This window comes from Ascidiella aspersa, chromosome 8, assembly GCF_963924565.1.
Source record: "Ascidiella aspersa chromosome 8, kaAscAspe10.2, whole genome shotgun sequence".
Classification (NCBI taxonomy): Eukaryota; Metazoa; Chordata; class Ascidiacea; order Phlebobranchia; family Ascidiidae; genus Ascidiella; species Ascidiella aspersa.
In genome coordinates, this window is record NC_139454.1 from 5,886,178 (window position 1) to 5,899,289 (window position 13,112).

Here is a 13,112-nt window from a genome sequence, read left to right on the forward strand (position 1 = left end):
ATATATAACACTGTCTTAAGATTTTAAATTAGAACAAAGCAATCTATGTTTGATCAAGTTTCATCAGAGCCAATTCTGTTAGAAAAGTGTTTCAGGAATTAAATCCGTTTTTTCATTAGGTCTACATGTGTTGCCATACATCTATATTCTTCAAAAATGTATAGGTCTACTATCTTTTAACATACCTTTAGGTCTTTTTAAATTTTTATTCCTACTTTGCAACCATTTGCCTGGGTCAACCAACCCATTATTTTTAGCTTAGCCTATGCATATGTTTTGCTTGCACTTAAAAATGTTCTTATTGATCAAAAAATGTACAGACCGAGTTAGTCTATAACAATAATTGATATTTTTCTATCGCCCTTCTCAATACCAATTATTGTGCTAACAGAGTTCAATTTAGTTACTGTTATTGTCTGTACACATGCGCTATATGAGATTTAAAATATATCTTCTTCTTGTGATAAAGTTGCATGTTATCCAAAGCATAAAAATCCAACTGCAATGGAAAATAAAGGCTTTTAAGCTTGGCCAAGAGTTGCGTATGCGTAGGCCACTTAATCGGCTTTTCGTTCGCCGCTTGTACTGAAGGTTAATTAACAACGCGAAATAAGCACGAATCACAATAAAATACATATTTCATATATGAAAAACTCTTTGTTCTCACTGCGACTTAACTGTTTCCTAATATTAACGTTAAATTCGTTTAGGCCTAAATAATTTTGTGAAAGTCGAACCCCTTCAAGTAAAATATTTTTGGTAAAAAAAGGTAGTGTAGATCCGGTGTACCAAATTCTCATCACAAACAGAAAAAGTTGATCGTTTCCTAAAGGTTTTATAGAAACTGCTTATAAAACAAATATAAACTTGTGATTTATTATTATTACACGAGATATTTTAGCAATGTTCGACGAAAATAAGATTCAAAAACAGTCTTTTTTATTTATGGAAATTCACTGAGCAACATAAAAAAGAGAAGTATGTTTAACGATACTGTGCCGCTCAGTTTTAACTGAAAACAAAGAATGTTTAGTCTTCAAATTTAATCTGCTTTATGTACAATTTTACAACAATGAGTTACGATTTGTGCTGCTTCTTCGAATGCCTGTGATTAAATTACTTGATCTTTATTTAATACAGTACAAAATATAGGAAATATTTTGCAGTGCAACAGTTGAACGATGCCGGTAAGTTTAACGATAACTCCTCTACCATAGTTATCCAAATAAGATCTTAAGAGCACCTTCTCGAAAAGAAAAAAGGTGGTAAAGGAAAACAGAATGATATAACCTATATAAAGTGTAAATTAATTAGAAATGACAGTCATTAAACACTTACCAAGTTTCTACAACATCAAGCGTCTTCATTCTGTGGCAGGTGCACAGTGCACACCTGCACAGTGCACAAACGGTAACTTGGCATTTCTTAACGAATTTTGATGCCGTTTCGGCTATAGTACACCGAGATTTTGTAGAAGGATATTGATGTGGATTTTTAGACCTTTTTCAGATATAACAATTAATTATGTTTATATATATATATATATATATTATTGGCACTGGTGTAGAATGCTACCACATTAATAAATCAACGCACAATATTTGGGTTAGGATGAAAGTTAGCAGTTGGGTGTAGGTGGGTCAGGTATTAAAATATTTATTATTTAACAATAATACTTGACCCACCCTAACGCAAACACTAACCCCACACCATAACCCAAATAATGTGCGTTGTGGTAGGATTACTACCCGTTATAAAACTTGTGATGTTATAGGTATTCATTTATTTTATGGTATGTCTTGGGACGATAGCCGAGATGTGGAATGTGCAGCAAATAATGTTTTAGTGTGTCGCAACCCGAAAACGTTTAAAACCACGCTCATGACCTAAAAAACGGCCTATTTGATGTTCTAAATAGCACACTCGCGCAAAATGGGTTTCATGGCTTCTGTAATAGTTTATATAGCTTTGGTGCCAACAATATTATGACGTTGACATTTGTCCAACGAATATCATGTTTTAAAAAAGCATAATACATCATACGCTTTAAAAACTAGTCTACTAGTCTTCGAGGTGGTTCTAAACACACAAAAAAAGAAACACGCGCCAAACACATATTTAGACAAGCATACGTTGTTTGTATACAGGTATATAACTTTTGCTTACCTACTGCACCGGCCGTAGGGTTGCACGGGTTGTTCTACACGCCATTGAATGGGTACTCCTTGGCCAAAATACCTGGAAAACATAAAAAGTCAAACGGTGTCAGTTTGATTTTTCATATGAACTCGTATAATTTTATCATTTCGAACTACATGATATAGCTATAAAGGGGGCTTGTTATAGTGGGTCTCGACGTATAGCTTTTATAAGGGGTCTGTAAACCTCCATAAAACAATTACGAAGAAATTCATTTCTCCTTGATAAACTAAGACCGCTTGTTCTTAGTATGACAGCGAATAGAGTTGTAACAGAACGAGTTTAATGATGTATTGCGTCTTGTATATTATATATTAAAACTGAAAGTTATTGCACTTTTTATAAGGGTGAAGTGCTACTACCAAGCAGCGCATATTGTAACTTCGGACCAGGCTGCTTAAAATTATTTTTTTTCGTGACCCAGAATTCCGCTTATGCCTTGCTACGTCATACATTTCACCTTCGCGAGTGACTCATAAGGTGTCCACCATTTTCGGGTATCAACCGAACCATGTTAAATCGTGAGTAAAAGTGAAACGTGAAACCTCTCGGGATTTCCGTGAGTATGACGTCACGGTCGTATCTATTTGAAACGCATTAAAATTTAAAACGAAGTTGGTTTGGAACATTCGATTTACCTCCACAAATCGACTCTACCTTCGAAATTGATTCCGTGTTTATTCTAAGCCCAGAACAAAGCGAACCGCCAAGACGCCAACTCGCATTCTTTACGTTCTCAGTAATAGACAGGTCTGTTTGCACGGCTGTGACATTACGGGGGCATAGTGGTAACCAGAAGGGCCGCACAAAAAGTCTCTGTGGGCCGCATAAAAAGTTAACTGAGAATTGTGTTATTGAAATGTAAAAACAACTGTGAATCAGGCGGGCCTCGAATATTTTTTGCACTTAAAAAATGTGTTTAATTACATTTACAGCGGCAGTAAAGTATTGGCGCAAAGCGCGAAATAAAGGATTTGTGTCGCAGACTAGATCGGGACACGATCCCCAAAGTAGCTGCTAAGAATAGGAATGACTTTACTTTCTCGAGCAAGACGTTTATTGGACAGAACGACAATCGGTATACGGCAAATTACCATGCACACCAAGTGCTCGCATAAGGCTACAGCTTGTCTCTAACCCACGAGATTGCAAACTGTGCTCAAAATGCGTCCGATTCTCTCGGTATCCACCCGACGAATAATCATCAAAACGACACCACGCCATAGCAAACGAAATCGACACAAAGATATCACGCAGCGCTGAGAAAAGGGAGGCTACGAAACTCACGCAAAGTTATATCCCTGAGGGGAAACCGTGGCGGCGGGTAGCCGACCCGGACGGCAGTTCCGTGGCCTAACACATTAGTTATGCTTCAAAGGGTTACAATAATTTGTGACAATTTGTTTGGTTTGAAATTCGAGTTCACACGTCGTCATTCATACTTCAAGTGAAAAGTGTAATGATACTACTTTGAGGGAACGCGATAACATTTAAAGTTAACCTAGCCCAGTGTTTGTTTTTTAAGTCAGGGCGCACTTGGCGAGCGAAGCAAGGGCGATTTGTTTTTGGTATACCGGTTTTTGGTATACCATTTCTTTTAAATTTCTTGCCAGTTTTCATTACATTGCCGAAAATAAAAATAAAAAAAATAAAAAAATATGTGTCCAATAATTTTGAATACGTTTTCCGTTTTTCCGCGGCGTACTTGGCAGCCTTCCACGGCGCAACGGTAAAGAAATCGTTTCATTAAAAATGAAACAAACCGGTCGTAGAATGATCTTTCGCGCGAAGCGCTAAATTTTTCGCTATTACGTAGTTAAAATAGTCAAAAAGTATTTGAAATGGACTCGTGTCTAATTTTTCAAAAAGGCGGCGGGCCGGATGAATTACATTGCCGGACCGGATCCGGCCCGCGGGCCGTTAGTTACCGACACCTGCTCTAACCATTATGCTTTGAAGAAACAAGAAGGGATAATTAAACAACAACGCATATTTATAAAGCATGTAAACAATAGACACGAAGTATCACTGTTGAACTGTTGTTAACTTGCCGACAAACACACAACAAATAACGGATCTAACGCTGCCAGTTTTTGTGTTTAGTTATTTATAATTATATAGTCAGTCTTTTTTGCAAATGCTTTTATTTTTTACAAATTTTAGTAGTTAAACTTATGCGCCTTTGGCTGTTGGCTCGCCTTGCGTGTCATAATGTGCTCATCTTAAACGCCTTTTTCAGTAACTTATTGAGGTTTATCAGCAACGACCTGGGTTAAGCTTTCGGGAATTTAAATTTTGAGGCTTTAAGAAGAACGAAAACACGCTGTTCATTTAAGTTACTACGATCGAAAAAACATTTTTCAACTATTTGACTGATGCTTCGGCTTCTATCGCATTGTACAGCGGGGTGCCTAAAATTAATATCCTATTCGGGGTGCTTAAAATTAATTATCCTATTTTAAATAATTAAAATTTACATCATTGTTACGTACAGGTGTTTAGAATCTGTATAGTTCTTTGTTTTAACAGTTAAAAGCCACTGCACTATTACGTACATCCTATTAGTTAGATATTGATCCTTTTAGTCAGATATTGATCATATCAGTTAGATATCTTTATTAGCAAAACTAAAAACGTATACCTGTAATTCAGAGAACACAGAGCAGAATCTTCATATCGTTAAACCTGTTCCCTGCTGTGCAAAGTGTTCACAGTTCTAGTAAAAAATAAGCCTGATAAAAAATATGGTACAGTGTTACACGCCTAATAAACTGCCGGTAAATAACCGTAGGTTTTTCGTTAATCCTTTGCTCAATTATACCATGTTTTACAGCAAAACAAACAATAAGGCAACGATGAGTCTTAGACCAATGTGGCCCTGAAATCACATCAAAAAAGCTCATTTTATCGTTTTAGTTTGTATACATTATACTGAAAGTTCACTAAAATGTTCACCTTTAGCGTTACAGGGCTTAAATAAAGTTGTAAACAAAAAGTCGCCTTTTTGCAAAACCAATTGTTATGTATTATTATTTATCGTTGTTTACCACGTACTTTTACGCTTCAGTGATTACGTGTTATCGCGCCATTGATTCTTGTTTTGCATTCGTGGCGCTATCTCAAAACGTGCTCGATTCAACTTGCTACTTGTTACACTTGTACTCGAAAGTAAACGCACTCAGTTAATCTGAGAACACAACAAATTGGCGACGAGGATGGGATCCATGCGATCTGCATAGTTATTTTAATCTCCGCGATCAAAATGATAGTTTACTGAAGAAAAAGAGTCCAAAAAAAATGGCTACTAAAGAACTAGTGGAATTGTTCAAGCACCAGCTCGAAGAGCAGAAGATACATAAGTAGACAAGCTGCTCAATTGGAGGAACAAAAGGCACGTCACAGAAAAGAACTGGATGAACAATATTCCCGAAACAACAAGCAAATGGCTAGCTTCATGGAAACTCTTCAAAAATGTGCAGCTGGCAAAAGTGTTTCCCAGTCTGAAGCTTCATTTCCAATCAGCACGGTGCCAAATTTTGCCCAGTTTCAACCAACCATGGAACTGTGGACAGATTATTACAACCGGTTTTTGACATTTGTAGATGCACACTCTGTTTCTGTAACTAAAAATAAAGTGTTTTTGACTAACCAGTCTGCAGTTGTGTATAAGCTTCTACAGAATCTTGCAACCCAACAACAACAATCTAGAGATATCAATGAACTCACTATGGATAATATCATAACATTCATGGCAGAGCAATTTGACCCAAAAAAGTTTGTTGTTAGAGAACGGTTCAAGTTCTGGAGTGAAATGCATCGGAAACCAGGTGAAAGTGTAAATGAGTTGGCAGCAAGAATTCGCCAAGATGCCATTACATGCGATTTTCTTCATTAACTGATCCACAAGTTGATGCCATGTGAACAAGGTTTATCTGTTCTATAAAAAATGAAGCAGTTTTAAAGGCTATTTTCAAGGTGCAACAAGGGCTGACATTTTCCAAGGCAATGCAAATAGCTCTTGAGACTGAAGATGCAGCCTAAGTGTCAAAAGAGACAGCTATGGGCAACATATTTACCCCTTCCATTGAAGCAAATGTTGTAAGGGAAAAGAAAAATGTGGAAGTTAAGACCTCTCGTAATTTTGTCAAAGGTCCACCATGTGGTAAATGTGGTCGAAAGGATCATCCAGGTACAACCTGCTTTCACAAAAATTCTATATGTCACTTTTGTAAAAATAAAGGCCATCTTGAATCTGTCTGTTTCAAAGTGAAATCCATCACCAAGCGCAGTGTTTTGCAAACCGTTAAAGCTATTAATTCAACTTCCAAACTGCAGCATGAAGTGAATATTGATGGTCGTACTTTCAGATTTGAAGTTGACACTGGAGCTGGTGCGAATTTTATTTCCAAGGAGAGATGGCAAGAGCTTAGCAAACCCACACTATATCAAAGCAACTTGTATTTTGAGTCTGCATCTGGACAAAGTTACCTACACTTGGTGTATTCGATCCAAGGCAAGTAAGTGCTAATAGCAAGGTAATTGATGTTCCAGTTAAATTTATCGTCACCCATATTTGTAATCTTAATCTTTTGGGTCGGAGTGGAATTTTTAAATTAGGCATATCTATTGATGCGCAATGGCTGTAAATCTAAAATTAGTAATGTTACGCCAGCTAGTATCAGTGGTTCACATAAATCTTTACAACTTGCATGTGAACAGCTTTGTAATAAATTTCCTAATTTATTCACACCTGGATTGGGTTGTTTAAAAGATTTTGAATTTGATATTAAGTTTAAATCTACTGCGAAGCCCATTTTTTGTAAACCTCAACCAGTGCCCTTTACATTACAAGAACATTTGGCACAAGCCTATGAGGCAGGTATAGCAAAAAGTGTTTGGGAGAAATCTCAATTTAATGATTATGGGACTCCTGTAGTGCCTGTGTGGAAAAAGCGATTACCGGGACAGGAAAATCGACCTATTCGTGTTTGTGGGGATTACTCTGTTACTGTAAATCGCAATTAGAAATCCACCGGCAACCACTTCCCTTACCTGAAGATTTAATGCAACAACTTGGGGGTGGACATGGTTTTACAAAAATTGATTTGCCCGATGCCTATAACCAAATATTGCTTAGTCCACGGAGCCAAAAGAAACTTGCTTTAAGTACGCATAAAGGGGTTTTACTTCAAAAGCGACTTCCTTTTGGAATAAGTTCAGAGCCTGGATATTTTCAAGAAATATGGGACCTCTTACTTAACAGGTGTAGCTGTTTATTTAGATGATATTTTGGTAAGTGGGTCAACTGCTGAAGAACACCTGCAAAACCTCCGCGCGCTTTTGCAGCGACTTCAAGACAGAGGATTAAAATGCAAACAACAAAAGTGTGTGTTTGCACAACCCAGTGTTGAATATCTTGAACATACATTGTCGCAAGTAGGAATTAGAAAAGGACAAAAGGTGAGTGCAGTATTAAAATGCCTGCACCAAAAAGAGCTACTCTACGTTCTTATCTTGGTTGTGTTCAGTTTTATAACAAGTTTTTGCCAAACTTAGCTACTGTGTCTGAACCTCTTTACTGGCTTACCCGTAAAGGAACTAAGTGGGAATGGGGTAAAAGCCAAGAGGCTGCTTTCAACAATTTGAAAGAAATGTTATGTACAGATACTGTTCTGGCACATTTTGACCCTTCATTAAAAGTAGGGGTTTTTTGTGATGCATATAACGTAGGGATTGGTGCAGTTTTGTTCCACAGATTCCCAGGTGGCATCGAACGTCCCATCGTTACCGCATCTAAGACGCCGTTTTTGGCCTACACAAGTTTCACCAATTCCTCTATGGAAGTAAATTTATATTGGTAACTGATCACAAACTTCTCTTAGCTATTTTTGAACCGACTAAAGCTACTCCAGCATTAGCAGCCAATCGTTTGGCCAGGTGGGCACTATTACTTGGTCAATATAATTATTCTATTGAATATCGTAAAACAGGTAATCATGGAAACGCTGATGCACTCAGTAGGATGCCTGTTGGACCGGATCTGGACTTTGACAAAGAAGAAGAGGAGGAGAATACCCATGTGGTAAATGCAATTAAAGTGGTCAGCATGCACCTGAACCCAAAAGATCCCGGCGTTTTGGTGAAGGAATCATCAAAAGATCCTGTTATATCCACAGTGATGAGATATACAAGAGAAGGATGGTCTGAGAAGGTAGTTCCAGGACCAGGTAAAAATAGTAGTTATACTGTGGAAAGCTTTAGAAATATATTATCTTCGCTTTCAACATGTAATGGGTGTCTACTCTACGGAGCTAGATTGGTAATCCCGCACAGTATACAAAAGCCTGTTCAAAGTTGTTACATTTGGGTCACTTTGGGATTCAAAGAATGAAACAGTTGGCTCGCACAGTTGTATATTGGCCCAGAATTGATTACGTGGAAAACATGTCATAATTGTCATACTTTTTTTGTCGTGTGTTTCAAAATAAACCACATAAAATGACCAATCACCCTTGGACGCTTCCAGAAAAACCCTGGAGCAGAGTCCATATAGATCATGCTATTAATTTTTTGGATAGTAATTGGTTAGTGGTAGTGGATGCTTATTCTAAATATCCATGTATTCATCTAACAAGCTCAGTACTACAGAGCTTTTAGAACAAGATTTCGCGCACTTTGGTTATCGTCGTACCATCGTGTCTGACAACACCACTTTTCAAATTTGGTGTAGAGAGAGAGGGATCATTCACCTCACAGAAGCTCCCTACCACCCAGCAACAAACGGAGCAGCAAAACGGCTTGTACAAAGTTTCAAGCAGGCATTAAAGAAATCCGGCCTTCCACCACGAGCGGCACTGCAAGAGTTCTTAATGCAATAGAGGCGAACGCCACTGGCAAGTGGTTATTCACCCAGCAGCGAATTGCTGACAGGATGTCTTATCCGTACCAGGATTGATTTTCTTCTATCTTCTCCAGCACATGTGGCTCAGCGAAGGCAAACCAAGAGCAACAACAGAGACCGACGTCCCGGCTTTAATACGTTTAAAGTTGGAACTCAGTGTTACGCACTTTGCGTTGGGCCTCGGCATACACAGGAACCTAAATGGGTACCTGCTGTTGTTGTTAAGGTTTTCGGCGAAAGAAGTTTCAATGTCATGGTCATCCCCAGCGATCCTACATGGAGACGGCATTTGGATCAACTTCAGCCAAGGTTTTCATCGGATACTGATGAAATTCTTCGAGGTGCGTTGGAGCCCATACGTGCTCCAAAGGGGTATTACCTTCGCAACCCAAAGAGACTCCCGAGTGTCAATAATATGTTTTACTCTTTTCAAAGAGTAAATGGTGAGGTGCTATGTATTATTATTTATCGTTGTTTACCACGTACTTTTACGCTTCAGTGATTACGTGTTATCGCGCCATTGATTCTTGTTTTGCACTCGTGGCGCTATCAAAACGTGCTCGCTTCAACTTGCTACTTGTTACGCTTGTACTCGAAAGTAAACGCACTCAGTTAATCTGAGAACACAACACTGATCAACGTTTTGCTTTGTGCAAAACTAATCAACAACCGGCAAAGAGTAATACACACTATATATCACACTCATAACCCGGAAAAAATTGGCTTAGGATATCTGAAAAAGCATTGCTTTCTATAACTTGTAAAAGTACGTCTGTATACCCTTGTGGCAAGGAAGGATTAGGAATTTATGACAAACTGCCTGAAAAAACTTTATATCGATTTGCTTTCAAAGTTAATTATTGCGTAGCTTAAAGTGTAAATCTCCCATTTTCTTCTTTTCTCATTAACAAAAGCGTTCCAAATATCACGCCAAAAAACTTTCGCAGAAAGTATTTCAGAGTCTGAAAACAATTTACAGCGATTGACGGGCGTCTAAATGCGGAAGCGTCAGCGAGGTTCGCTGGCCATTCATTCAACAGAAAACCGGAAGGTGTACTGTACTGTGTGACAGACAGAGCTCCTTCAGCTGTCGAAATAAAAGAACTAAAAAAATCTCAGATCTGAGCCTTGCAGTTCGGCCACCGTCTCTCTGATTACGTTTCTGAACGCTTCGAAACGATTCCGCAGGGCTCAAAAATGCCGGCTTTGCGTTTTTTAAGTTTAAACCCTGTGTTGGTTAAGCGCTAAGAGCGACGCAACCACGCATAAGCTAATTTTGTAGAAGTAAAATTGGGAGTTCCTATAGTATTGTGTCAAAACACGTCGCTCCTAATGAAGAATTTTTTTGTGCAATAAAATTTCAGGCAACTTACTTCACCAAACCATGTTGATTATTATTAATTGTTTATTCACGTTATTGTAAGCTTCAAGTTGAATCGTCCATTGTGACGTCATAGTGTTGCGTTGCGCTAATGAAAATTACGTTTTTACAGCTTGCTGCGCTGGCAATGTGGACGCCACGGTCATGGTTTTAAAACTGTTCGTGATTGCTTCACTCAAATAAAGTGATTCGTTAGACTGGTTAGAGGTTAACACAGCCGAGCTGATAGAAAAAAAGCAAGTAGAGCCGTCTCTTGATACCATTATTATTTTGTGTGCATTTTTAAGGGACCGTGAGCAGCTAAAAAAATTACTGGGGGACCGTTGCGTAATTGTTTAAAAAAGTTTGAGAACCACTGGTGTAGGTAATCGGATTTTGTGCAGTCAATTGCTGTGAGAGGGAATTTCGGCAGCCTATCATTGCAGCAGCTCCATCGCATGCAATAGCAACATGTTTACCCACATCAAGACTGTAGTTAGCAGCGACCTATTTTAAGTTACGTCACAAACATTTGTTAAAACTAAACGTCAGGTTGAGTAAATACGTTTATGACATCATAAGCTTCATAATATTAGTTTAAGTCAGAGAAGAGTCCAGAAGGAATAGAATTAACTCGAATCTAGGTTTCGCAAGAAAAGCAATTATTACGTTATTTCTGATTTCAAAGGTTACTTTAGGACAAACATTAATCTCTAAAGATGCGGTACAAACCTAGGCATTCAAACTGCATACAATCAGCGCAACATAAAATGAATTACACGGCCGCCAAACAAGTCTACTGCACAATCAAACAAAGTGTGCTTGTTGGCTTCTGCTTGTTATGTTTCCACACGTAAAAACTGATCATTATGCGCCATAAATCAGAAATAAACATTGACGAGTATCGAAGGTGCACTTCTTTTGAGAATAACTCTTTGAATCAGCTGTTAGCTGTACCTCCACTTTTTTCCGGACGTGAACTATTGATCGTAGGCTATAATCGTATTATCGACAAGAAATAGCGAGAAACAACCATTAATTTTCTACTGTAGTTGCAAGTCCAAATTTTGGGAACCCGCTGGAGAAATTTGGGGGACCGTTTCGGTCCCCCAAAACACCTTGAAAAACACTGGCATACAGATATCCGATAGTTTTGATAAAAAGTATCGCGATCCGATTCGATACTTAATGACGTCATTGCTCTGCTTAAAAATTCGAAATAAAAAAACGATAACGTTCAAATCATTTGTTTTAAGTTATTAGGCCAAAACGTGTTAAAAAATAGATATAGGGTTAAGAAATTAAAGTAGTGTTAAGAAGTTAAATCACCTGCAGTTGTTATCTCGGTATTTTTCATAAATTTACCTTTGAAGGAACCATGGTTAAATTCTTATATGAATTTAATATACTACCACTCAGTATCGGGCATCAACATCGATCCGATATTATCGGGCATTCTTAACTGGGAGTTCGTTTCGCAGAAAACTAGTTTACAGCTTAATCCTTCATTTAATTAAAGCAACAACTGTGGCTCAAAAACATGATCCAATGATTTCTGACTGGAACAGTTTGGCCTGTTTTGTTAATCTAACTAAAGCAATAAAATGTTCGTTCATGCGTTTTGCGCAGGCCAACAATGTCTTGAACTATAAGAAAATAGCGCTTTTTTCTCCAATTGCAACTTCCATACTATACAGCTGTCGCGCGCACGATATTTCGCCAACAGTCTATTCAGTTTACGATACGCTCGTCGAAAAGGTGCCTTCGACATTTTTTTTTCTTTCGGCTCGTGAAAAGGCTCGACCTCAAGATAAAACGATTAAAAATGACCTGTTTATTGATTTCAGGTTCACACCGGCCTAATATCCATCGTTCCCTTATTGTTTATTTTGCTGTAAAACATGGTACAATCGAGCAAAGCATTAGCGAAGAAGACATACGTTTTTTTACCAGCATTTTATTGAGCTTGTAACATTGTACCATATTTTTCATCAGCCTAATTTTTTAACTATAGAACTGTGATCACTTTGCACAGCAGGGAACGGGTTTAACGACATGAAGATTCTGCTCTGTGTTCTATGGATTACAGGTATAAGTTTTTTGTTTTGCTAATAAAGAAATCTATACTGATAGATGTCTGGCCGATAGGATCAATATCTAACTGATAGCGTAGGATGCATGTACGTAAGAGTGCAGTGTATTTTACCTGTGAAAACAAAGAACTATTCTGATTCGCAATGATATACTTTTGTGACGTCATATCTGAAAAAACGTTCATGGCCCTCCCCAAACTGAAATTCTAGATCCGCGCCTGTTTTATAAGGGGGACTGTAAACCTCCATAAAACAATTATTCTAACTAGATATCTTGCTTTTTCCCGAAAAAGCGAGAGCAACTTCACATGCTCCCCGAAAAAGCGCCGGGGCCATGTCGCAATGAAACCATAGCGTTGTCTGCTGCGGTCGGCTGTGGTTCTTTTATAACACTTCTCTCAATTTTTAGGTTACTGCAATTGGTTTATGCCAAATAAGATTGCTGAAATGAGCAAAACTCTATGCAGCGTTAATCCTAACATTGGATAGGTTATTCAAATCCTTACGCAGAGGTCGGCAACCTTTGTGTAGTCCCGGGCCAAAACCAAACTCAGAAAGG

At 38.2% G+C, this 13,112-nt stretch overlaps 1 protein-coding gene across 1 annotated transcript in view; it reads left to right on the forward strand.

Annotated features, from left to right (window-relative positions):
• The first annotated feature begins 9,353 nt into the window (after positions 1–9,353).
• The window catches only part of LOC146135505 (dual oxidase 1-like), a 42,648-nt gene continuing 38,889 nt past the window's right edge, over positions 9,354–13,112 (forward strand). The window contains exon 1 of the mRNA XM_083395769.1: positions 9,354–9,441. Within this exon, the coding sequence (XP_083251895.1) occupies positions 9,354–9,441 (88 nt within the window). The remainder of the gene's footprint in view (positions 9,442–13,112) is intronic.